The sequence below is a fragment of the Pan paniscus genome, chromosome 11, assembly GCF_029289425.2.
Source record: "Pan paniscus chromosome 11, NHGRI_mPanPan1-v2.0_pri, whole genome shotgun sequence".
NCBI lineage: Eukaryota > Metazoa > Chordata > Mammalia > Primates > Hominidae > Pan > Pan paniscus.
Genome location: NC_073260.2, coordinates 108,844,322 through 108,870,509, shown reverse-complemented (window position 1 = coordinate 108,870,509; position 26,188 = coordinate 108,844,322). Strand labels below are relative to the sequence as shown.

The following is a 26,188-nucleotide window of genomic DNA, read 5'->3' as shown; positions in this document are numbered from 1 at the left end:
ATCAGCAAGACCCATTTACCAATTTTTAGATATAAATATTTATATATAGTTTTTATATGTTTCTTCAAGGCTGTCAATTGAAATTTTTATTTACGTGCCTTTCTATTTGTGGTACTCATGTTGAGTGAGCAAAAAAGTGAGCATGAGGTTTTGAAGGATCATAAAAAAGAGAAGATGATTATGAAACAAACAAAAAAGAATGACATGTTAGATTAAGCCAGAAATGCATTCAGTTCAGCAGTGTGAGAGGTATAGTATCCCAAGGTGCATATAAAGGTAGTTTGTTATCTCATTTTTCTTTCTGGTTAAAGATATTTTTTAACCAACATTGACTCCTCTTTCATAATACATTAGGATTTGTCAATCACAACATTTTCTGAACTTTCTTTGAATATTTTGATATTTTTAGTCCCCTGTTTACACTGGTTGTAGATTCATCACAGCATTTAAAGTAGTCCTTGGGTCATGTTGGGTGATGAGTAAATGTTCACCTAAACATCATCTGCTTAGCCAACATAGCACTAAGGGACCTTTAATCCTAGGGCAACAAATTCCATATGTGAGTTTTGTCTGAGGCAAATAAGTGAGTCCCTTTATCTTACAATTCTTTTAAATTTCTGGGGATGTTTAGAATTATAGCATTTGTTGAGTCAACAATTTATCATTAACCTAAACTTATTCTTTATGTCACATGACAAAATATGTTAATAAAAAATTAGAAACAATATTTTATCTTCAGTTAGTACTTTGTTTTCAGCTCAACAGTTTTGTTTATTTAGCTAATGGATTCTGTTTTCATTCTCAAATTCCTTGTATATTAAAAGGTTGTTAAGAGAACTACCAGCTTTGGAAACAAAATTTGAATATAAGCATAGACCAGATATGGTGGCTGACACCTATAATCCCAGCACTTTGAGAATCTGAAATGGGAGGACCATTGAGCCCAGGAGTTTGAGACCAGCCTGAGCAACAAACGTAGTGAGACTCCCATATCTACAAAAAAATTTTAAAAAAATGAGCAGTGCGTGGTGACGTGTGCCTGTAGTTCTAGCTACTTGGGAGGCTGAGATGGGAGGATCACTTGAGTCTGGGAGGTTGAGGCTGCAGTGAGCCATGATTACACCAATGCATGCTAGCCTGGGGCACAAAGTGAGACCCTGTCTCAAAAAAAAAAAAAAAAAAGATAAATACAACCACAATCCAGCATTTAAAAAACAACAAAATCCTGACACTTTTACTGTGTGAATGAAGAGTGGAATCTTCGTTAATAAAACTGAAACAATTTGTTAGGAAAAAAAACTTGTCAACTGTAAAACAAGTTAATAATGTAATTATTAAATATAAGCTAACTTTCTACTGGCTATATTATTTGTAAGACTATTAGCCAGACATCTCTGTAGAATGATGTGAAAATTATAATATTAATAATTACAAATGTAATAGTAATTTTCAGGTAGATGAACATTAGCTTCTTTTTAAGCCTGATGAGTGAGTAAATCTCTTTTTTGCTCTTTGAAAAATGTTACACTATTCAATCTTTTCTGCCTAATTTCACCCTAATTTTGATCTCATACTGTAATAGTGTGGAAATATTAGCTCATATTTTAGTTAAGATTGAACTCTATACTTGAAAGAGAATTATTTTTGAACTAGGAATTTAATTGAACCTTGATATTAAGCTCACTCCAAGTATGCAGTTTATCTGGCTTTCTATAGATATATTCCTGTAAATTTTTATACCTTGATATTAATGGGGACTTCAGTCAGCTGGCATAATAGAAACAACATAAATTTTGGAGGCATATTGATCTGGGTTTTAATCCCAGACCTATCTCATTTTAGTTGTGTGACTTTAGTGATATTCTTCCTCTGGATCCATTTGCTCATGTGTAAATGGTGCTAACAATCTTGGTCATGCAGGGTTTTTGATGATCATTAAAATAATATATGTATCAGGAGAATGGCGTGAACCCGGGAGGCAGAGCTTGTAGTGAGCCGAGATCGCGCCACTGCACTCCAGCTTGGGCAACAGAGCGAGACTCCATCTAAAAAAAATAAAAAAATAAAAAAAAGATAATATATGTATCAAAATAGCAGAGGATGGAAAAAATATACCATGCACCCAATAAAAAAAAACTGGAGTGGATATACTGATGATAGACAAAATAGACTTTAGAATAAAAATGTTACTAGAGATAAAGAGGGACATCTCATGTTGTTAAAAGGGTCAATCCACCAGAACGATCTAACATTTATAAACATGTATACACCTAACAACAGACCTCCAAACTATTTGAAGCAAAACCTGACATAATTGAAGGGAGAAATAGACAACAATAATATTTCGGGGCTTCAGTACCCCACTTTCAGTAATGGGTAGAACAATGAGGAAGAATATCATCAAATAAATAGAAGACTCAACAGTACTGTAAACAAATTAGACCTTACAGATATCTATAGAACACCACACCCATTAGCAAAAGAAGATACATTCTTCTCAAGTGTACGTGAAATATTCTTGTGGATAGATCATATGCTAGGCCATGAAACAAGCCTCAATAAATTTAAAAGGATTGAAATCATACAAAGTGTCTTCTCTGACCATAATGAAATTAAATTAGAAATTAATAACAGAAGGCAACAGAGGAAACATTCACAAATATGTGAAAATTAGATAACACACTCCTAAATAACCAGCAAGTCTAAAAGAAATCACAAAGGAATTAGAAAACACTTTGAGATGAGTGAAATAAAAAGACAACATACCAAACTTTGTGGGATGCAGCTAACACTATGCTTAAGAGGGAAACTTATAACCATAGTCATCTATATTCAAAAAAAATACTGGGGCATGGTGGTCCATGCCTGTAGTTCCTAGCTACTTGGAAGGCTGAGGTGGGAGAATTTTTTGAGTCCAAGAGTTTGAGGTCAGCCTGGGCAACACAGCGAGACCCCGTCTCTTAAAAAAAAAAAAATCCTCAAATCAATAACCTAACATTTCACGGTAAGAAAAGAGAAAAAGAAGAGCAAACTAAACCCAAAACAAGTGGAAGAAAATAAACAGTAAAGACTAACAAGGAAATAAAAGAAATAGAGAATTTTAAAAAATAGAGGAAATCAGTGAAACCAAAAGTTGATTCTTTGAAGAGATAACTCAATTGATAACTTTAGCTACACTCATCAAAAAAGGAGAAGAGATTCAAATTACTGAAATCATGAACGAAAGGGGGATATAACTACTGACCACACAGAAATAGAAATAATTGTAAGAGAATACTCTGAAAAACTATATGCCAACAAATTAGATAATTTAAAATGGACAACTTTCTAGAAAGACACAAATTACCAAAACTGGTTAAGAAGAAATATAAAATCGGCTGGGCGCAGTGGCTCGTGCCTGTAATCCTAACACTTGGGAGGCCAAGGTGGGCAGATCATGAGGTTAGGAGTTCACGACCAGCCTGGCCAACGTAGCGAAACCCCGTCTGTACTGAAAATACAAAAATTAGCTGGGCAAGGTGGCGCATGCCTGTAGTCCCAGCTACTTGGGAGGCTGAGGCGGGAGAATCGCTTGAACCTGGGAGGCAGAGGTTGTGGTGAGCTGAGATGGCACCATTGCACTCCAGCCTGGGCAACAGAGCAAGACTGCATCTCAAAAAAAAAAAAAAAAGAAAGAAAGAAATAGAAAATCAATGCAATAGCAGGATGTCTTAGAATATCAAAATACAAAATAAATCAAAAGAGATTGAATTAGTAATAAAAAAAACTCCCACAAAGAAAAGCCCAGGCCTAGATAGCTTCACTGGTAAATTTATTTAAATGTTTAAGAACAATTACCACCAATTCTTCATAAATTCTTTCAAAAATAGAAGAGGAGATAACACTTCCCATATCATTCTGTGAAGTCAGTATTATTACCTTGATACAAAAACCAAATATACTGAAAGAAAAGAAAACTACAGACTAGCCTCCCTTTTGAATGTAGATGCTAAAATTCTCAAAACTATACTAGCAAGCTGAATCCAGCAAGATATAAAAAAGATATTACACCATGATCAAGTGGGATTTATCTCAGGAATGTAATACTAGTTTAACACCTGAAAATCAGCTAATGTAATAAATGATGGAAGCCTAATGATTATCTCAATAGACACAGAAAAACATTTGATAAAATGCAGCATCCTTTTATGATAAAAATGCTCAACAAACTAAGAATACAAGGAAACTTCCTCCTCAACCTCAAGAAGAGCATCTATAGAAAACCTACATCTGACATTACATTTAATCGTAAAAGACTGAATACTTTCACCATAAGATTAGGAATAATACAAGGATGTACACTCTCACCATATCTGTTCAACATTTTACTGGAGGTTCTAGCCAATGGTATTAGGCAAGAAAAAGAAATAAAAGGCATCAGTTTTGGAAAGGTAGAAGTAAATTATCTATTTGCAGTTGACATAATGCTGTATATATTAGAAAATCCTAAGGAATCCACACATACAGAGAAAATTATTAGAGCTAATAAAGTAGTTTAGCAGAGTTGTAGGATACAATACAATATCCATTTAGGAAAGCAGTTGTATTTCTGTAACTAGCAATGAGCATTCCAAAAATAAAATTAAGGAAACAATTCTATTGACAATAAAATAATAAAGAATATAATACTTAGGAATAATTTGACAAAAGAAGCATAAAACTTGTCTGCTGAAAACTGCAATTTATCATGGAAAGAAATTAAACAAGTTCGAAATAAATGGAAAAATATCTCATGTTCATGTAATAGTTAATACTGGTAAGATGTTAGTACTCCCCAGATTGATGGTTTAATGCAATCTCCATCAAAATCTCAGTTGACTTTTTGGAAGACAGCTATGCTTACCACTGTACCACCAATGAACTTTTAGTTGTCTTTTTGCAGAAATTGACAAGCAGATCCTAAAACACATATGGAAATATAAGGAGGCCCAGCACAGTGGCTCATGCCTGTAATCCTAGCACTTTGGGAAGCCAAGGCGGGCAGATCACTTGAGGTCTGGAGTTCGAGACCAGCCTGGCCAACATGGTGAAACCCCGTCTCTACTGAAAATATAAAAATTTGCCAGTTGTGATGGCGCGTATCTGTAGTTCCAGCTATTCATGAGGCTGAGGCATGAGAATCACTTGAATCCAGGAGCCAGAGGTTGCAGTGAGCCAAGATCACACTACTGCACTCTAGCCTGGGTGACAGAGTAAGACTCAGTCTCAAAAGAAATATAAGGGACTATGAATAGCCAAAATAATCTTGAGAAAGAACAATAAAGTTGGAGTAGTAACACGTTCCTATTTTAAAGCTAACTACAAAGCTACAGTAGTCAAGATAGTATGGTACTAGCATAATGATTTACATGTATATCAATGGACCAGAATTGAGAATCTAGAAAAAAATCCTTCATGATTATGTTTAGTTGATTTTCAAAAAGGGTGTTAAGTCAATTCAGTGGGGGAAAGAATAATATTTTTCAACAAATGGTGCTGAGAGAACTGGATATCCACATCCAAACACCAAAGAATGAATTTACCTCAGCCTGGGCGACAGAGGGAAACTCCATCTTAAAACAACAAAAACAAAAAGAAATGAGAATGGTGATTCTTTAGGCCTGGGGGTAGTGGTGGGAGAATGGGGAGTGAGAGCCAGTGGGTGTGGCACATCTTTTAGTAGGGACAACACTGTTCTAAATCTAGATTGTGGATATGCTTGTACAACCCCGTGAAAATACTAAAAACATTAAACACTTTAATTGGGTGAGCTGTATGTTATGTCAATTATGTCTCAGTCAAGTTTAAAAAAAATATAAAGTTACCACAATTAAGAGTTTGGTACTGACAAAATAATGAAGAAAGCAATGAAACAGTAAGGAGTTCAAAAATGGCTATCAGTATGTATGAGAATTTAGTATATGATAATGTTTGTATGCCAAATCAATGTTTAGAGATAGATTATCTCACAAATAGTTTTTAGACAACTTGTTATATTATAATGATAAGTAATATGACTAAATCCCTGACACATTGCTTTTACTAAACAAATTTTAGATTGATCAAAGAGCCATAAAAGAAGAAAATGAAAAAGCACTGGAAGAAAAATGGAATTGTTTTGTCATCTTGGAGTAAAAGGAAAATATGACATAAAACTCAGAAGTCCTAAAGCATACTATTGATTTGCACACTTGATCACTTGAAAAATATAATTTTGTTTTAAGAATATATTATAGTCAGTTGGCAAATAGAAATGAGAAAAAATGATTTGCAACATGTAACAAAAAGAGTTTGCTTTTATAATTTATGGAGCGCTTTTATAAACCACTAAGGAAGAAATGAATGATATAATATAAAAATGGGCACATGATATGAACAGGCAATGCACAGAAAAAAATACAGATGGCTAGTGAACATGAAAGGATGCTAATCTTAATTAAAATGAAGTAAATGCACATTAAATAAGTTGATAATGCCTACTATTGGATAGATATTGGCAAATGGATGCTCATACCGTTCATGGTAGTATACATTGGTATAACTGATTAGAGAGTAATTTGTTAACAATTGTCTGAAAACAGTGTGTTTCCTTTTGCCTCATTAAATCTATTTCTAGGAATTTATTGAGTAGATATACTTAACGTACATGCAAAATATAAAAAGAACATATATAAGATTGTATATTGTAGTGTAGTCACTAATAGCAAAAAAACTGCCAGAAACCTAAAAAATATTAACAGTAGGGGGGACTGGTTAAGTTAATTTATGGTACATCTGACCAATGGAGTACTATACAGCTAAAAAAGTTTCTGACGTGGAGAGATGTGAAACATACTATGAGTGGAAAAGAAAGTAATATAATAGTATGTATTTTATGATCCTATTTGAATTAAAAAATTATAGATAGATATTTCCTATAATTATAAAACACATTGTGAATAAAACTTACCTGTGAGAATTGAATTACCTTTTATTTTTCTCTTTTTGTTTTTTTTTTACTCTGAGCATAATATACTCAAAGAATTTAATAGAATATTTAAATATTTAATGATTAAAAATACCTATAAATATGTTATATATATATATGTACACATAAACTTGGTGCTTTATAAATACTATGTTTTTTAAGGTAGACTTTGATTGCCATTAGCAAGAATATATTTTATTTAGACTTATTTATGTTGTGTTGTATTGTATTTACCTTATTTTATTTTTGAGACAAGGTCTTGCTCTGTCGCCCAGGCCGGAGACCAGTGGCACAATGATGCTCACTGCAGCTTTGACTTTTTGGACTCAAGCAATCTTCCCACCTCAACCTGCTGAGTAACTGGGACCTACAGGCATGTGCCACCATGGCTGTCTGGTTTTTCATTTTTTTGTAGAGATGGGATCTCACTATGTTGCCTAGGCTCACCTTGAACTCCTGGGCTTGATCCTCTTGCCTTGGCCTCCCAAAGTGCTGGGATTACAAGAGTGAGCCATTGCACCCAGCCTTACACTGACCTGTGAGTCTGTGCTTTGCTAATTTCCAGAAGTCTCCATCTGGACTTCTTGAGTATTTTATAGCACAGCAACAACCTGCATGTATATCTGCTATGGAAAAGTGATTTTTTGGTCAGGGTGTGGTGGCTCACGCCTGTAATCTCAACGCTTTGGGAGACCAAGGTGGGTGGATCACTTGAGGCCAGGAGTTCGAGACCAGCTTGGCCAATATGGTGAAACCCTGTCTCTACCAAAAACACAAAAATTAGCTGGGCATGGTGGCACACACCTGTAGTCTCAGCTCTCAGGAGGCTGAGGCATGAGAATCAGTTGAACCCAGGTGGTGGAGGTTGCACTGAGCCGAGATTGTTCTACAACCTGGATGACGGAGCAAGACTCTGTCTCTTCAAAAAAAAAAAAAAAAAAAAAAGACAAGTCATTTTTTGTTTGTTGGCTTATTTACTTTTTACTCTTTTTTAAAAATCTAACTTTTTAATGATAGAAAAAGGTTCTACAATGAAAAATGAAATCTCTCTCTTAATCATCCAGATTCTCTTCTCAGAGACAACCATAATTACTACTTTTTTTTTTTTTTGAGACAGAGTCTCACTCTGTTTCCCAGGCTGGAGTGCAGTGGCGCGATGTCGGCTCACTGCAAGCTCCGCCCCCTGGGTTCATGCCATTCTCCTGCCTCAGCCTCCCAAGTAGCTGGGACTACAGGCGCCCGCCACCATGCCCAGCTAATTTTTTGTATATTTAGTAGAGACGGGGTTTCACTGTGTTAGCCCGGATGATGTGGATCTCCTGACCTCGTGATCCACGCGCCTCGGCCTCCCAAATTGCTGGGATTACAGGCGTGAGCCACAGCGCCCGGCCATAATTACTCCTTTTAAAAATGATTCTAGGCCGGGCATGGTGGCTCACCCCTGTAATCCCAGCACTTTGGGAGGCCGAGACGGGTGGATCACTTGAGGTCAGGAGTTCAAGACCAGCCTGGTCAACATGGTGAAACCCCTTCTCTACTAGAAATACAAAAATTAGTCGGGTGTGGTGGTGGGCACCTGTACTCCCAGCTTCTTGGGAAGCTGAGGCAGGAGAATCGCTTGAACCTGGGAGGCGGAGGTTGCAATGAGCTGAGATCATGCCACTGCACTCCCGCCTGGATGACAGAGCGAGACTCTGTCGCAAAACAAAACAAAACACCAAAAAAACAGATGCTGTGTAGAAATTCTCTCTGCGTTTACAAATAGGTACACACACACACATGCACACACACACTTCACACATATGGCAGTATATTAAACATACTGTCAACCCACTTCCCTTTTTGTTTTTAGCTGAACTAGATAACTTAGATATGTTTTCATTGATGAAGAGCATCCTCCTAAAGTCTGTGTGGATGAATCCTAATTGATTTTTCTGTTGATAACATGCTATAATTAACTAAACTACTTAACACTTATTTTAGAAACTAGGTGTTGCCTAGGGGAAACACTGGGGATACACTGGTGAGGACAAAAAAAAAACAGACATTTACTCCCTTCATGGAGCTTAAATTCTATGAGATGGGCACATTAATAAAAGACCAACTCAAATAAAAGTGAATCACAATTGTGATAAGTGCTGAGATGAATGTGACAGAGAATTGATATAGTCAGGGAGGTAAAGGACAGTTTTTCTGGGGAAGTGATAGTTGAGCTGACATGTAAACAAACATCGATTAATTTTACATATTTTAAGGATGTAAGTTTGTCTTATAATATCTATTCTTCCATTTTTTCTGTATCTATAAACATACCTTTAACATCAACCTTTAAATGTGCTTAAGTTTCTCATATATTAAATAAAAACAAAACTCTTCTCTGACCCTTCCCTCCTTTCCAACTACTGCCCTTTATCTCACCTTCCTTCTTACGAAGAGAGTTGTCTAAACTTCCTGTTTCTATTTACTCATCTCTCACTCAAGAAAAAAAATTCAGGCTTACTCCTTCTTTAACCTATTCCAGTCTGTGTTATAATTATTATAACACAGTGAAACATCTCACCAAGGTCACCAATGACTTCCAAACCCAGGAGACACTTTTTAGTCTCCATTTTGCTTCAGTTGGCATGATTGACAACTCTGTTACTGAACTTCTTGAAATGTTCCCACATCTTGTATCCCCTTCTGTTTTTCTTCTTCTTTTTTTAGTTTTGTTTGCTGACTTCTTTTCTAACTATTAAATTGCTGGAGTTCCATAAGACTTGTCCTAGGCTCTTTTCATTTCCCATCAAACACTTTAAGGCAAGTTTCAGACAGTATCTATAGATGATTCCCAAACGTATACCTGACCCTGCTTCTAAGATTTACACCAATTATATTCAGCCACCTCCCATATTTTTCTACTTTATTTGTCATTTGTTCGTTCAAATATATTTATTTGGGACCTGTTATTTGACAGGCATTGTGCTGGTGCAGAGTGTCTTAGGTATCTCTAGTGGAATATGATTAAAATAGAATTCATGATTGATACCTCCTGCCAAAAAGAAGCAAGCAAGTAAACAAACAAAAATAGCCAAAACGAGACCCTCTCTACCATCATTATTCTGATTCAACTACTGAAATCCACCCAGTTCATCTAACTTAAATCTTGGGATCAGTCTCAACTCTTCTTTTTCTGAGTACTTCCCTTATCCTCATCCAATCCAATCCATTTCAATCCAGTCCAACCAGTGTGGTCTAACCCCATGCAATTTTACTAAAGTCTGGCCATTCTACCATCTTAGTCTCTGTCCAGTGCTTCCATTCCCTACCCCTTCTTCCCCTTTCACTGTCAATACCCTAGACCAAACTACTGTCACTTGACTGCTGCAGTAACTTCAAATTGGTCTTAATTGTCTTCACTTTTGACTGCCGTCTGGCAACTTGCCATATGACTGTAGTCATGATTTTTTAAGTGTTCCATAATTCCTCTGTCTCAGTTTTCTTATCTCTAAAATTGGGATAATAATAGCCTTTCCATCATAGGGTTATTGTGAGGATAAAATGAATTACTATATATAAAACACTTAGAATAGTGCCAGGCACTAATTCCTCAGTAAATTGTTAGTAAGACCTTGTACAGTGTTACATTAAGCCAAGTAAAAGGTATGATTAAGAGAGAAAGATGGTTTATTAATAATATATTTGAATGGAATCATTATCTTGTTTATACTTGTGTTATATATGTTCACACTAAAAATATGCAGCTCTTATAATACGTGACCTTATGTGTAATTTTTTTTTAATTAAAAGGCTAAGAAGCACCAGGCCTTCCTAGTAGAGACATGTGAAAATAACGTGAAAGAATTGGAATCGATCTTGGACAGCTTTACTGTGTCGGGCCAGTGGACATCAGGTTAGTTGAAGGTATAAAATGACAGATGCATCTGTCAATGTTCCAAAGTCACTACATTTTGGGAATTCTGCAGATGCCTCTTATAGTCCCTCATCTCAACATGTTTTGATTTGATGACATGATAAGAGCAGTTCTCACAGCAGTCAGTTGGCCTAGCTGGCTGAGAAAGGGTGACGGAATATGGACCTGCTGTTGTCCTCCCAGAACTTGATTTACAAGTGTTGGGGTCTGTGTGATTGGACAGACAAGGGCTCACTTGCTGTGTTCTGAATCCAACTGAGAAAAAAGTCCTTACAGTATACCTGCAAGGGGAACAGATGTTTCGATCAAACTGAGCCAAATTCTGAGGCAACCTTCAGCAACTTAAAGGTCATGCATTTAAAAGGTTATGTAGGACACAGGCTGTAGCATAGCGCATGTTCTATACTTTCCAAGCCGGTTTTCTAAGCTGGTTTTCATTTCCTACTACCATATACATATACTGTCCAGATAAGAATGCTTAGGTAGAATATTTTAGTTGTAGTTATTAGCCCACTTGATATGATAAAGACCTATAAAATTACATATTAATTAGGTAGACATATTTTGAGAACTAGCAAAAGCAATGGTTGGCTAATGAATTCTGTTCACTATTTCTACTTTCTTAGTGTTTTGTGTTTATGTTATTATGGGTGCTATAGTAGCTTTGACATAAATACTTTTCTACCTCAGTTTTCTTTTGCCCTGCTTTCAGCCTTGAATTATTTGGTGGTCTTCTAACACAATTCTCTTCTTCAAAAGGCACAGAAAATTAAATTTCTCACTCTTAAAAATTGAGCTTCAGGACTGTTTTTTAAGAAAACATTTTTAAAAGGAATCTAACAGCAATTTGGCAAATAAGTTGTTTAGAGAGCTCTTAAGTTCAGGAAGTTTTTGTCCTTGAAAACTTGGAAGGACCTCATCAAGGTTCATATTTTACCTTGTGGATCTGTAGATTTCTCAGTTGGTAAGCTATTAGAAATGTAGTGTGCTTTGCTATTGTCTATGTTTTAAGTCTCTGTGTTTTTAGCTTTTATGAAATTAATGTGTAACTATCTTTGTTTTTATGTAAACTTTTCCCAAAAGCATTACTGTATCATAATCATAATTTGTTATCATGGACAAATCAAAGGATATAAAAGTGTCATAAAAGTAGGTATAGGTATCCAGTTTCAATTATATTTGTTACAGCTTTGGAGGAGAAAATTTTCCTTTGCACTGGTACTTTTTTATTATTGAGATGTGTCAGTGGTGTTTAATGGTGTTAGGATCTTTAAAAATTGTTAAATATTGTCGCAGTATAGCATATGCCTCAATATTATTTTAAATATTTCTTCAGAGTTGAATTAGAAAAGCTAAGAATAATGTGGTCATGTGTCGTTTGAGTTTTAAAGTAAAATAGTTGGTAACAAAGCAACTCAGAAGTTATTACTAAGCCTACAGAATTTTCTATTAAAATTTTAATTTTTATTCTTTTATTAACCATCCTTTTTTATCTTTATTTTCCTCATTTTCTGTATAGATGCATACTTTGTGTATTACAGGGAATGTGTTCCTGCGAAAGGACCGTGCACTGAATTAGTGATTTTTGGATTGTTACAGAGTGGTAACATGTTTCCATTTTGTGCTGATTTTTCTCTCCTTTACACCCTTCTCCCCTTGATGATCCATTCTCCTCTGTTCTGTTTTGCTGTGTGCCTTGGGAGGCTGACTTCTGTGGATCTGGGCTCCTTTACCTTCTGGCTTCTGGTTGGGTTTGGACAGTAGGTGCACCCACAGGAGATTAAGGGAATGACAGAAGAAAGCAGTCGAAGTATTTATTTCCTCTGCTTCCTCTGCTCCACTGCATTTTTGGCAGTGGCTTCATTTTTCAGCAGCCACAGTGCCTGTTGGGTGGGCCCTCTTTCATGGCTGTGGCTCTTGTTGGACTATGGTGACATTCTCTCCAGTTGACCTTTTAAGCTAAGACATAATATTCGTTTTCTACTCTTGCTTGCTTTTGGTGCCTCATCATACCTTTTGGGATCTGTTAACCTGTACACATTTCTGTAGTCTCGTCATTAAACTATCTTGCTGATGACCTCTTCTGAGTATTTAATTTACATGCTGATTGATTTACATAACTGCTTGGGATCTGGTTTCATTCCTCCTATTGGCTTGCATAAAACAGCTCTGTGCCTTTATAATGGACTCTGTTTCTACTCAGATTGGGTTTTTGTTACATAAGCAAAAAAGTGAGTCACGAATTTTTCGGCTTCCCAGTATGTTTGAATGTTATGTTTATACTATAGTGTAGTCCATTAAGTTGTGAGAGCATTATGTCAAAAAATCCACATACCTTAATTAAAAAATACATTATTGCCAAAAAATGCTGATGATCATCTGAGCCGTCAGTGAGTCATAACCTTTTTGCTGGTGGAGAGTCTTGCCTTGATGTTGATGGCTGCTGACTCATCAGGGTGGTGGTGGCTGAAGGTTGGGTTAGCTGTGGCAATTTCTTTTTTGTTACCTAAAAAATGGATACAGAATAATTTTACATACTTTCATGCACATTTATGGGGTGCATGTGATATTTTGATACATGCATAAAATATGTGTAATCATCAAATCAGGGTATTTAAGATACCAGTCACCTTGAACATTTAGCATTTCTTTCTATTGGGAACATTTCAAATCTTCTGGCTATTTTGAAATATAAAACGTATTGTTGTTAACTGTAGTCACCCTACTGTGCTATTGAACTCTAGAACTTATTTCTTCTATCTAACTATATGTTTATACCCATTAATCTACCTCTCTTCAATACCATCCTCCACACTGCCACTAGTAACCACCATTCTACTCTTTACCTCTGTGAGATCTGCTTTTTTAGCTCTCATGTGTGAGTAAGAACATAAGGGCCAGGCGCGGTGGCTCACGCCTGTAATCCCAGCACTTTGGGAGGCCGAGGCGGGTGGATCATGAGGTCAGGAGATTGAGACCATCCTGGCTAACACGGTGAAACCCCGTCTCTACTAAAAATACAAAAAATTAGCCAGGCGTGGTGGCGGGCACCTGTAGTCCCAGCTACTCGGGAGGCTGAGGCAGGAGAATGGCATGAACCTGGGAGGCGGAGCTTGCAGTGAGCTGAGATCGTGCCGCTGCACTCCAGCCTGGGCAACAGAGCAAGACCCCGTCTCAAAAAAAAAAAAAAAAAGGAAGATAGGATATTTGTCTTTCAGTGCCTGGCTTATTTAACTTAACATAATGACCTCCAGTTTTATTTACGTTGCTACAAATGACAGGATTTCATTCTTTTTTATGGCTGGATAGTATTCCATTATATGTCTGTATGTGCGTGTATATGTATGTATATACACACACACATCATATACTCTTTCTTTTAGTTTTTTAGAGACAGTGTGTTGCTGTGTTGCTCAGGATAGCCTAGAATTCCTGGGCTCAAACAATCCTCCTGCCTCAGCCTCCTAAATAGCTAGGACTTTAGGTATGGTAGCATCTGGCTTATACCACATTTTCTTTATCCATTTATCCATTGCTAGACACTTAGGTTGATTCTATATCTTGGTTATTGTGAATAATAGTCTAGTTTATATGACAGTGCAGGTATCCCTTTGATATACTGATTTTCTTTCCTTTGGATAAATATCTATAGTGGGATTGCTGGATCATATTGTGTCCAGAATTGGTGGGTACTTGGTCTCACTGACTTCAAGAATGAAGCCGCGGACCCTTGCGGTGAGCGTTACAGTTCTTGAAGGCAGCGTGTCCGGAGTTTGTTCCTTCTGATGTTCAGATGGGTTTGGAGTTTCTTCCTTCTGGTGGGTTCTTGGTCTCGCTGGCTCAGGAGTGAAGCTGCGGACCTTCGTGGTGAGTGTTACAGCTCTTAAGGCAGCACGTCTGGAGTTGTTCGTTCCTCCCGGTGGGCTCGTGGTCTCGCTGGCTCAGGAGTGAAGCTGCAGACCTTCGCGGTGAGTGTTACAGCTCATAAAAGCAGTGTGGACCCAAAGAGTGAGCAGTAGCAAGATTTATTGCAAAGAGCGAAAGAACAAAGCTTCCACAGTGTGGAAGGGGACCCGAGCGGGTTGCCACTGCTGGCTTGGGCAGCCTCTTTTTATTCTCTTATCTGGCACCACCCACGTCCTGCTGATTGGTAGAGCCGAGTGGTCTGTTTTGACAGGGCGCTGATTGGTGCGTTTACAATCCCTGAGCTAGACACAAAGGTTCTCCACGTCCCCACCAGATTAGTTAGATACAGAGTGTTGACACAAAGGTTCTCCAAGGCCCCACCAGAGTAGCTAGATACAGAGTGTCGATTGGTGAATTCACAAACCCTGAGCTAGACACAGGGTACTGATTGGTGTGTTTACAAACCTTGAGCTAGATACAGAGTGCCGATTGGTGTATTTACAATCCCTGAGCTAGACATAAAGGTTCTCCAAGGCCCAACAAGAGTAGCCAGATACAGAGTGACGATTGGTGCATTTACAAACCCTGAGCTAGACACAGGGTACTGATTGGTGTGTTTACAAACCTTGAGCTAGATACAGAGTGCCGATTATCATATTTACAATCCCTGAGCTAGACATAAAGGTTCTCCAAGGCCCAACAAGAGTAGCCAGATACAGAGTGACGATTGGTGCATTTACAAACCCTGAGCTAGACACAGGGTGCTGATTGGTGTGTTTACACACCTTGAGCTAGATACAGAGTGCCGATTGGTGTATTTACAATCCCTGAGCTAGACATAAAGATTCTCCACGTCCCCACCAGACTCAGGAGCCCAACTGGCTTCACCCAGTGGATCCCGCACCCGGGCTGCAGGTGGAGCTGCCTGCCAGTCCCGTGCCGTGCGCCTGCACTCCTCAGCCCTTGGGTGATCGATGGGACTGGGTGCCGTGGAGCAGGGGGCAGTGCTCATCAGGGAGGCTCCGGTGCACAGGAGCCCATGGAGGGGGTGGGAGGCAGGCATGGCGGGCTGCAGGTGCCGAGCCCTGCCCCACGGGAAGGCAGCTAAGGCCCGGTGAGAAATCGAGCACAGTGCTGGTGGGCTGGCACTGCTGGGGGACCCGGTACACCCTCTGCAGCTGCTGGCCCGGGTGCTAAGCCTCTCATTGCCCGGGGCTGGCAGGGCCGGCCGGCTACTCTGAGTGTGGGGCCCGCCAAGCCCACGCCCACCCGGAACTCCAGCTGGCCTGCAAGCGCTGTGCGCAGCCCTGGTTCCCACTGACGCCTCTCCCTCCACACCTCCCTGCAAGCTGAGGGAGTGGGCTGCGGCCTTGGCCAGCCCAGAAAGGGGCTCCCACAGTGCAGCGGTGGGCTGAAGGGCTCCTTAAGTGCCGCCAAGGTTCAAGCCCAGGCAGAGGAGGCGCCGAGAGCGAGCAAGGGCTGTGAGGACTGCCAGCACGCTGTCACCTCTCAATATGGTAGCTTTATTTTTAGTTTTCTTTTATTTATTTATTTATTTTTTATTTTTTTTTAAGGAGTTAGACTCTTGGGATGTTGCCCAGGCTAGTCTTGAACTCTTGGTCTCAAGCAGTCCTCCCACTTCATCCTCCTGAGTAGCTGGGACTGCAGGTGCATGCCACCATGCCTGGCTTATTTTTAGTTTTTTTGAGAAATCTCCATACTATTTTCATAATAGCTGTACTAATTTACATTCCCACCAACAATGTATAAGAGTTCTCTTTTATCCACATCTTCCCCATTATTTGTTTTTTTTTTTTTGTCTTTTTGCTACTAGCCATTCTAACTGTGGTGAGATGATATCTTATTGTGCTTTTGATTTGCGTTTCCCTGATTTATGATTTGAGCATTTTAAAATATACTCGTTGGCCATTAGTATGTCTTCTTTTGAGAAATGTCTACTTATGTCCTTTGCGTGCTTTTTATTGGGATCGTTTGGGTGTTTTTTTGCTGTTGAGTTGTTTGAGTTCCTTGTGTATTCTGGATATTAGTCCCTTGTTTGATGAATAGTTTGTAAATATATTCTCCCATTCTACAGGTTGTCTCTTCACTCTGTTGATTGTTTCCTTTGCTGGGCAGAAGCTTTGTAGTTTAATATAGTCCCTTTGGTTTATTTTTGTTTTTGTTGCCTGTGCTTTTGAGGTTTTAGCCATAAAATCTTTGCCTAGATCAGTGTCCTGAAGGATTTCTCATATGTTTTTTCTAGTAGTTTTGTAGTTTCAGGTCTTATGTTTGAGTCTTTACTCCATTTTTAGTTGATTTTTTAATACAGGAAGAGGGGTCTACTTTCATTCTTCTACATATGGATATAATTTCTTAAGATGACAGTGATGAAGTTTGCTCCGTCAGTTGACTCTTATTTTCATGAAAGAATTCTCTGTACCATGCCATTGCTATTTGATACCATTTTACCCTCAGTACAATTCCGTTTTTTTTTTTTTTTTGAGACAGAGTCTCGCACTGTTGTCCGGGCTGGAGTGCAGTGGCACGATCTTGGCTCACTGCAATCTCTGCCTCTCCGGAGTACAATTTCTTTTAAAATTGAGGTCAATTGTCTCAGACTCTGCTGCTGGTTTATCAACTACATTTATGTAATATCCTAAATCCTTTATTGTCATTTTATAATGAACCCCTCAAAGTCATCCACGAGGATTGGAATCAACTTCCTCCAAATTCCTGTGACATATTGAGTTACTCCCATGAATCACAAGTGTTTCTAATGGCACCTGGAATGGTGAATTCTTTGCAGAAGTTGTCAATATAATTTGCCCAGATCCATCAGAGGAATCACCATCTATGGCAGCTATAGCCTTATGAAATGTATTTATTAAATGATAAGACTTGAAAGTAAAAATTACTTCTTGATCCATGGGCTACAGAATGGATGTTGTGTTACCAGGCTTGAAAACAACATTAATCTCCTTATACATCTCAGAGCTCTTGGGTGACCAAGTACATTGTCAATGAACAATAATGTTTTGAAAGGAATCTTTTTGTGAGTAGTAAGTCTCAACAGTGGGCTTAAAATATTCAGTTAAACATTCTGTAAAGAGATGAGCTGTCATCCGTATGAGCTGTTCCAACTTGTCATCCAAGTTGAAGCCAGTGCTCATTTACCATTCAAAAATCCTGTGGCCCTTAAGAATTATGCTTTATCAACTCTGCCTGTGCCCTGGTAGCTGGTAATGTAGCTTGTCAGTTTAAGTTGAAGCCAATACTCATTTACCATTCAAAAAATCCTAGGGCCCTTAAGAATTATTCTATATCTACTCTCCCTGTGCTCTATAAATGCTCTGTAAGTGCATTGGCAGAGTAGATAAAGCATAATTCTTAAGGGCCCTAGGATTTTTTCAATGGCAAATGAGCATTGGCTTCAACTTAAAGTCACCAGCCACATTAGCCCCTAACAAGAAAGTCAGCCTGTCTTTGAAGCCTTAAAGCCAGGCATTGACTTCTCCCCTCTAGCTGTAAAAGTCCTAGGTGACGTTTTGCAACAAAAGGCTGTTTAGTCTACACTGAAAATCTGTTGTTTAGTGTAGCTACCTGCATCGGTGATTTTAGCTAGATCTGCGGATAACTTGCTGCAGCTTCTACATCAGCATTTGCTGTTTGGCCGTACACTTTTGTGTTATGCAGAAGGCTTTTTTCCTTGAACTTCATAAACCAATCTCTCCTAGCTTTCACCTTTTCTTCTGCAGCTTCCTCACCTCTCTCAGCCTTCATCAAATTAAAGAGAGTTAGAGTCTTGGTTGTTTTTTTTTTTTTCCCTGAGACGGAGTCTCACTCTGTTGCCCAGGCTGGAGTGCAGTGGCGCGATCTCTGCTCACTGCAACCTCCCTCTCCTGGGTTCAAGCGATTCTCCTACCTCAGCCTCCTGAGTAGCTTGGACTACAGGTGTGTGCCACCACACCCAGCTAATTTTTTAAAATTTTTAGTAGAGATGGGGTTTCACCATGTTAGCCAGGCTGGTCTCGAACTCCTGACCTTAAGCAGTCTGCCTGCCTTGGCCTCCCAAAGTGCTGGGATTACAGGCGTGAGCCACCACGCCCGGCCGGGCCTTGTTTTTAATTAGGCTTTGGCTTAAGGGAATGTTGTGGCTGGTTTGATCTGCGCAGACCATTACAACATTCTCCATATAGGTAATAAGGCTGGTTGTCTTTCTTATCATTCATGTGTTCACTGGAGTAGCACGAATGTGAACTAGAAACCTTCTAGAAAGGTGAATCCTTGTTTATACCCATTAATATATCTCTCTTCATTACCACCCCACCACCAGCCTCTGATAACCACCATTCTTCTCTCTACCTCCATGAGATCAATTTTTTTTTAGCTCTCATGTATGAGTGAAAACATGTGGTATTTGTCTTTTTGTGCCAGGCTTATTTCACTTAACATAATGTCCTCCAGTTTCATCCATGTTGCCACAAATGACAGGATTCTTTTTCTATGGGTGAGTAATATTTCAATGTGTATGTATCCCACTTAAAATATCCCTTTATCCATTGATGGACACTTATGTGGATTCTGTATTTGGCTATTGTGAATAGCACTGCAGTTAACATGGGATTGAAGATATCTCTGTGAGACACTGATTTCATTTCTTTTGGATACATACTCAGCAGTGGGATTGCTGGATCATATGCTAGTTCTATTTTTAGTTTTTTGAGAAACCTCCATACTAGAGCATACAACATTTATTGGTTAAGTTCACCATCTTCTATGGGCATGGTTTGTGGTGTCCCAAAACAATTACAATAATAACATTAAAGATCACTGATCATAGATCACCATAATATATATAGTAATCATGAAAAACTTTGAAATACTGCAAGAATTACCAAAATATGACATGGAGACACAAAGAGAGCACATGCTGTTGGAAACATGATGCCAATAGATTTGCTCAAGGTAGGTTGCCACAAACCTGCAGTTTGTAAAAATCGCAATACCTATGAAGCACTGTAGAATGAAATGCAATAAAACAAGGTATGTTAGGATATCTTTGAGGGAAAAATCTACTTTAAATAGTGACATTTGTGTGTATGTGTTTGTAGCACATTCTTAGAATTTGTAACAAAATTAATTCAGTAATCAAGTGCTAGGTGTGCACATATGGTCCCAGCTACTCCCGAGGCTGAAGGAAGAGGATTACTTGAGCCTAGGAGTTCAAGTCCAGACTGGGCAACATAATGAGATCCCATCTTTAACAAATGAATAAGTAAATAATTAATTCTGTTATCTTGGGAAGAATTTTCCAGAGATCTTCTCTTTTTTAGCTACGGCAAGAAGGCAGTGGCGCTTTACCTCCTTTTTGTCTCTTGACATACCTTTCAGTTTAATACATGCTTTGTATCTAAACACTATTTCAGGAAAAGTAATCCATGGTAGAAATTTATAGGGACAGTAGCAAAATTGTTTTTTGGGCTTGCTTTTCAAAATGAAATGAATGAAAACTATTTTCTTGAATTAATCTTAACTTAGAGCTGGCAGTAATTCTCAGGTTTTCGATTCCCTGTCTCCTTCAGATTTTGTAGTTTTCTACATTAAGAAACTTTCTGATGCACATGTCCCACCAGCTTATATTCAGGTAGCAGATAAGCGAAATTTCAGTAAGTCCAAGACGTTCCAGAAGTTATTTACCGAGAGGATTTAACTTGATCTCCTCACCTGTGATCATTGTAACAGTTTACACCTTGTTTCCTAATGCCTCTAACCCTGGCCTTCTTGTGACTAATGGGTCTCTCTGCTTCCACCTTTGCTCCCCCTCAGTCTGTTTTCTCTGTAGCTACCAGAAGGACCATTTATGAGCTTAAGTTACAAACTTACAGGTGTAGAGTAAGTTCTGGGGATCTAATGTACAACATGGTGACAATAGTTAATAATGCTGAAATAATACTGTTTACTTGAAATTTGCTAATAGATCTTAAGTATCCTTACGACACACACACACACACACACACACACACAGATAACTAAGTGTGGTGATGGATGTGTTAATTAACTTGGTTGTGGTAATCATTTCATAGTGTATATGGATATCAAGTAATCAAGTTTTGCACCTTGAATGTATATAATCTTTTTTGGCAATTATACTTCCGTAAAGCTGGACGGAAACTACAACAACAAAAAACCTAAGTTAGAGTGTGTCATTCCTTTGCTCTAAACCTTGTAAGGTCCTGTACTTTACTTAGAAGCCAAAATGGTATCAATGGCTTGCTTGTTTTTCATTGCTTCTTTGGCCTCACCTCCCACTACTCTCCCCTCCTTCCCTGTGTTTGGGCCACTCTAGCTTCTTGCCATTTCTTGAATATGCCAAGCATGCTTTTGCCTTAGATGCCTTTGTACTGACCATTCCTTCTACCCAGAAAGCTTTTTACCTAGTGTATCTGTATAACTCTCTTTCTTGTCTTCCTTAGGCCTGTGCTCAGATCTCACCTTGTCCATGAAGCTTGCTTACTTCCCAGTCCTATGTTATTTGGGCTCACTGTGTCTCTCCTTTGCATGCTCTACTTTTTTCCCCCGTAGCACCTATTGCAGTCAAACATTTCTATCATAGTATATGGAACATTTATTATTATATTTCAGTTCCATGAGGATGAGAATCTTTGTCTCCTTTAATCATTAGTGTATTTTAAGCAGCTAGAATAGTACTTGGCACAAAGCAGTCACTCAAAAAGTATTTGTCGAATATGAATAAAAATATGAATGAAATAATATCAGTTGAAGGTCTATTTTACATTTTAAGTTTTGAAGTTATAAAGGTGATCATGGAATCTCTTTCTAAATTATAGCAGCTCTTTGGGTAGCATCCATAAGGAGTCACCAGAAAGATTGACCTCCAGTGGAACAGATGTACAATCTTTCATGGATCATAGAAATGTCATCTTGATTGCCTCTATCATTAGGGACATTTATTTCCTATTTCTGCTTTCTACTATCAACTAAAATTGAAGAACTACAGTTGCTCCTGTCTCATTTCTTTTCAGGTAGAAATTCTTATAGTAGGATGTGTGTGGGGAAATCTTTTTCTGCTTTGAACCCATGTAGTCTTTCTTCCTTCCCTCCTTCCTTCCTTCCTTCCTTCCTTCCTTCCTTCCTTCCTTCCTTTCTTCCTTCCTTTCTTCCTTCCTTTCTTCCTTCCTTCCTTCCTTTCTTCCTTCCTTCCTTCCTTCCTTTCTTCCTTCCTTTCTTTTTCTGCATCTTTTCTTTTCTTGGCAGGATCTCACTCTGTTGGTCGGGCTGGAGTGCAGTGGTGCAGTCATGGCTCACTGCAGTCTCAACCTTCTGGGCTCAAGTGATCCTCCCACCTCAGCTCCCAAGTAGCTGGGACTACAGCACACGCTATCATGCTTGGCTAAATTTTGTATTTTTTATAGAGATGGGATTTCACCATGTTGCCCAGGCTGGTCTCAAACTGCTGAGTTTAAACAATCCTCCCACCCCAGCCTCCCAAAGTGCTGCGATTATAGGTGTAAGCCACTGTGCCCAGCCCCATGTAGTATTTTTGCTGTGAGTATTTCTTCTAATAGTTTCACTTATGCCTGAGGGTGTCAGCAAACATCAAGAATGTGACTTTTTCTTCTTAGGATTCATGAAAGAAAGTCTTCCTTGTGGCTCAGTCTTGAATTTTTTTAGGGTGGTTGACTTTCATGTTCACTGAGACTCCAACTTTCTTCAGCTTTCCTTGACGAAATAATTTGTAATACTCTAGAGGTATTCTTTTCCTTTTTACTTAGAGAGGCTGAAGGATCTCAGGAAATAAAAGCAGTAGCAATTTGATTCCTTTGGGCATGTATGTGTCACCCAGGAATTGGGCAGTCTCAGGGAGTGCTCTTGGGAAAATCAAGACAGCAAATTGGATTTTTCCTCCTCCCTCTCCTGCTTTACTTCTTTCATAAAGGAATATTGCCTACACCTAGTATCCTCTTGAGAATTTTTAATTGTTCTTGTGAACCTTGTAGCTGGTATCTTTTTAACTAGAGTCTCATGGGTGGTTGAGGAGCTGAGGATGGCTGTAGGAGCAGTACACCTTTTCCTCTGTTGTCATTTGCAGATTTTTTCTCTCTGGCTTCCCTTATCTCCTAATTCACTGAGGTTTACAAACCAAACTTGCCGCACTTCATTATACTCATAGTTTCAGTTTATGAAATCCAAGGGAGTAGCTTTACTGAGTACTCAACATTTTGTAATGAGGTCATTAATATATGCCAATGTACATTTTTTGACTTTTCTTAATGCAAAGAATGCTTGTAAATGTCAGAATATTTTGTTTCAGGCATAGCTACTTTGGTTACGATTTGATAACAATAGAAACTCATTTCTATTTTGCTTCATCTATTCAGAGTATGTTAAAGGTAGTTGATAGTTGGAATAAAGTGAGACTATGCCATTTAACTTTATGCTAATCACTACTCATTTCCAACCATCTTTTGTAGTCTTCTTGTTCTCTTCTCTTTGGATTTTCTGCCTTCTTTTTATTTATCCACTTTCTCCCTTCCTTACTTTACAGTTATATCTCAACTTCATAGACTTTTCTAGAAATGGGGTGTTATCATTCATCCCAAAGTTTAAAAACATAGTATTATTCTCCTTCTCTTTCCTACTTTTTCTGGAGACGTGAATTTTAAATGACTGAACTGAAACAATTCATTGTGTTTCATCTTGTTATCCTTATTTCTCTTTAAGTTTTAAATTGTTTGTAGAGAGTATAGTATTGTATAAAGAAAACATTCAGATAATTAAAAATGCTGATTATTAATATTATTATTTTGAGATGGAGTCTTGCTCTGTCGCCCAGGCTGAAGTACAGTGGCATGATCTTGGCTCGCTGCAACCTCCACCTCCTGGGTTTAAGCAGTTCTCCAGCCTCAGCCTCTCAGGTAGCTGGGATTAGAGGTATCCAGCACTACGCCTGGCTAATTTTTGTACTTTTAGTAGAGATGGGGTTTCATCATGTTGGCCAGGCTGGTCTTGAACTCCTGACTTCAGGTGATCTGCCCGCCTTGGCCTCCCAAAGTGTTGGGATTACAGGCATGAGCCACTGCACCCCCAAAATACTGATTATTAAGCATTTCTTCGTGCCTATGTTGTTATTTATGATTTGCAAACAATCAAGTTTAAAGTGTCAACAGCCTGGTAGCCTCCTATAAAATAGTTCCACACTTTCATACTAATGATTGCACAGAAATGTTGAAAACACACAGTAATGCTGGAAATCAAATAAATATTCACCCTCCCTTGGGGAGAGTATATATAATACATAGTCAATAGAACTGGAATGAAAGTACAATCAGCTTCCCTTTGACTTATCCTATGACGGTAGACAGACATTTTGTTCTCCTGCCACGGTATCCTCCCTCTTTTGGAAATGGAGGGTCTGTACCAACTATAAAATTGGGAAGCTATCTTTCTACTGTGTAGGTGCTGCTTTCTGAGGCAATAAGAGTATTTTCCCCATCTTTCTTTCAACTCCCATACCATCTCCGTGTAACTCCCAGAATACAGCCAGCCAGGAATGACCCACAGATTGGAGGTAAAGTTCTGAGAAGTCTCCTTTGTATTATCTCTAGGAATCAAGACAAAAAAAAAAAACATTGGTAGCAGTTCATACTAGAGATAAAATTTTCCCTATAGTCTATCTAACTATATGTGCCAGAAGTCCAGGGAGTAGATTGAGAGATGATACCACCTAAGTTCAGGGATTGCTGCTTGCTGAAAAATATAATAGGAACTGTGTACACTCATGTAGCTTCAGATATTGATCTTAGAGGGAGTTTTATCACCATGTAATTGATTCAGAGTAGAACTTTGGAGAATTTATACATACAGTCTTTTTTCAAACTTTCTAAATATTGTTAGGGTTTTACTCTTTTTTTTCATTTAAAAATTAAGGAAAACTAAATAGAATTTGTGAAAAACTAAGCACCACAAAACGAGGGGAAAGGAACAGTACCTGGTACATTTAGAACAGAGTGGTGAAATGATTCACCATGGAAATTGGAATAAAATTTAGAAGCTATTTGGCATCCACAGTAGGCTACAAAAAGAAATGACCTTTTTCAAATGGGATTAATAAGGAAAGAATAGGCTGAAATAGGAAAAGGTTAATTCTCCTCCTACTCTGAAAAAACCCAGTAAGATTAACAGGTAAAAGAATGACATAAGGAAGGAGTCTAAGGAAACTAAAAATAGGATAGTAGATTAAAATTGTGAGTAGCTATGACAGAATTGACATTAGAAAATCTACAATCTACAATTAACATTTTAGATTGGTGATTTGGAGGACAAAATGTAGAAAAAAGAACACAGATAAAATGTAGAGGAAAAGAACAAAGAATTAAAACAGATAAGGAAAGAAAAACAGAGGGAAAAGATGATAATATGGAGTACCAATGAAAAGATTGTACGTCTTTCTAAGGCAAAAACTAGAGTAAATGAAACAAATGCAATAATTGAAGACATAATTCAAAAATACTTGTTTGAGATAAAAAAGATTGTAGCATGCCAGATGAGATCACTGCTTTACAGGGAAAAATAATCAAATAACACCTGCATTTAAATATATTTTTGAAATTTTTAAAACTATAAGAATAAAGGAAAAATGTGTTACCTGTAAGAGCAGAAATATGTATAATGAACATGTTTTTTCTTACTCCCAAGAGAAACCTCAATAAAGTTTACTTTAAAAAAGATAAGATCCTCCTATGATCTTTCTTCCTTCAAATTCATCCAGTAATTAATTGCATATCTTTTTTTTATGAAAAATTTCAAATATGTACAAAAGGAGGCAGAATAGTGTAACAAAATCTGTTGCCCTCACCACTCAGATCAACATTTATCAACTTAAGAACCAATTTTGTTTCATCTACTTCCCCTCTGCTGTATTATATTGAAACCATATCCCAGCTATTTCTGTATTATATATCTGTATAATACAGATATCTGCTGTATTATATTGAAAACATGAAAATATGTTTAATTGTATTCATAAATATTTAAGTTTGACTCTAAAAAATGAAGTCTTTTAAAAATATAAATATAAGATCATTATAATATGTAAAAAGTTAAAAATTTCTTAGTGTCATAAATTTCAAATTTCTTGTATATCTCATATAATATCAGTTTGTTTAAATTAGTATGCAGAGAAGGTCTAGATATTATGGTTGGCTGATTTTAAAAAATCTGTAGGTTCCTCTCCTCTTCTGTCTCTCTCTCTCTCTCTCTTTCTTTTTTGAGATGGAGTCTCACTCTGTCACCCAGGCTGGAGTGGCGCCATCTCAGCTCACTGCAAGCTCCACCTCCCAGGTTCATGCCACTCTCCTGCCTCA

At 38.0% G+C, this 26,188-nt stretch overlaps 1 protein-coding gene across 10 annotated transcripts in view; it reads left to right on the top strand.

Moving 5' to 3' along the window:
• The window catches only part of CCDC171 (coiled-coil domain containing 171), a 446,519-nt gene that overhangs the window by 155,966 nt on the left and 264,365 nt on the right, over window positions 1–26,188 (top strand). For all 10 annotated transcript variants that reach the window (XM_055092101.2, XM_055092103.2, XM_024930188.4 and 7 more), the window contains one exon: window positions 10,775–10,877. In XM_055092101.2, coding sequence (XP_054948076.1) covers window positions 10,775–10,877 — 103 coding nt within the window. The remainder of the gene's footprint in view (window positions 1–10,774; window positions 10,878–26,188) is intronic.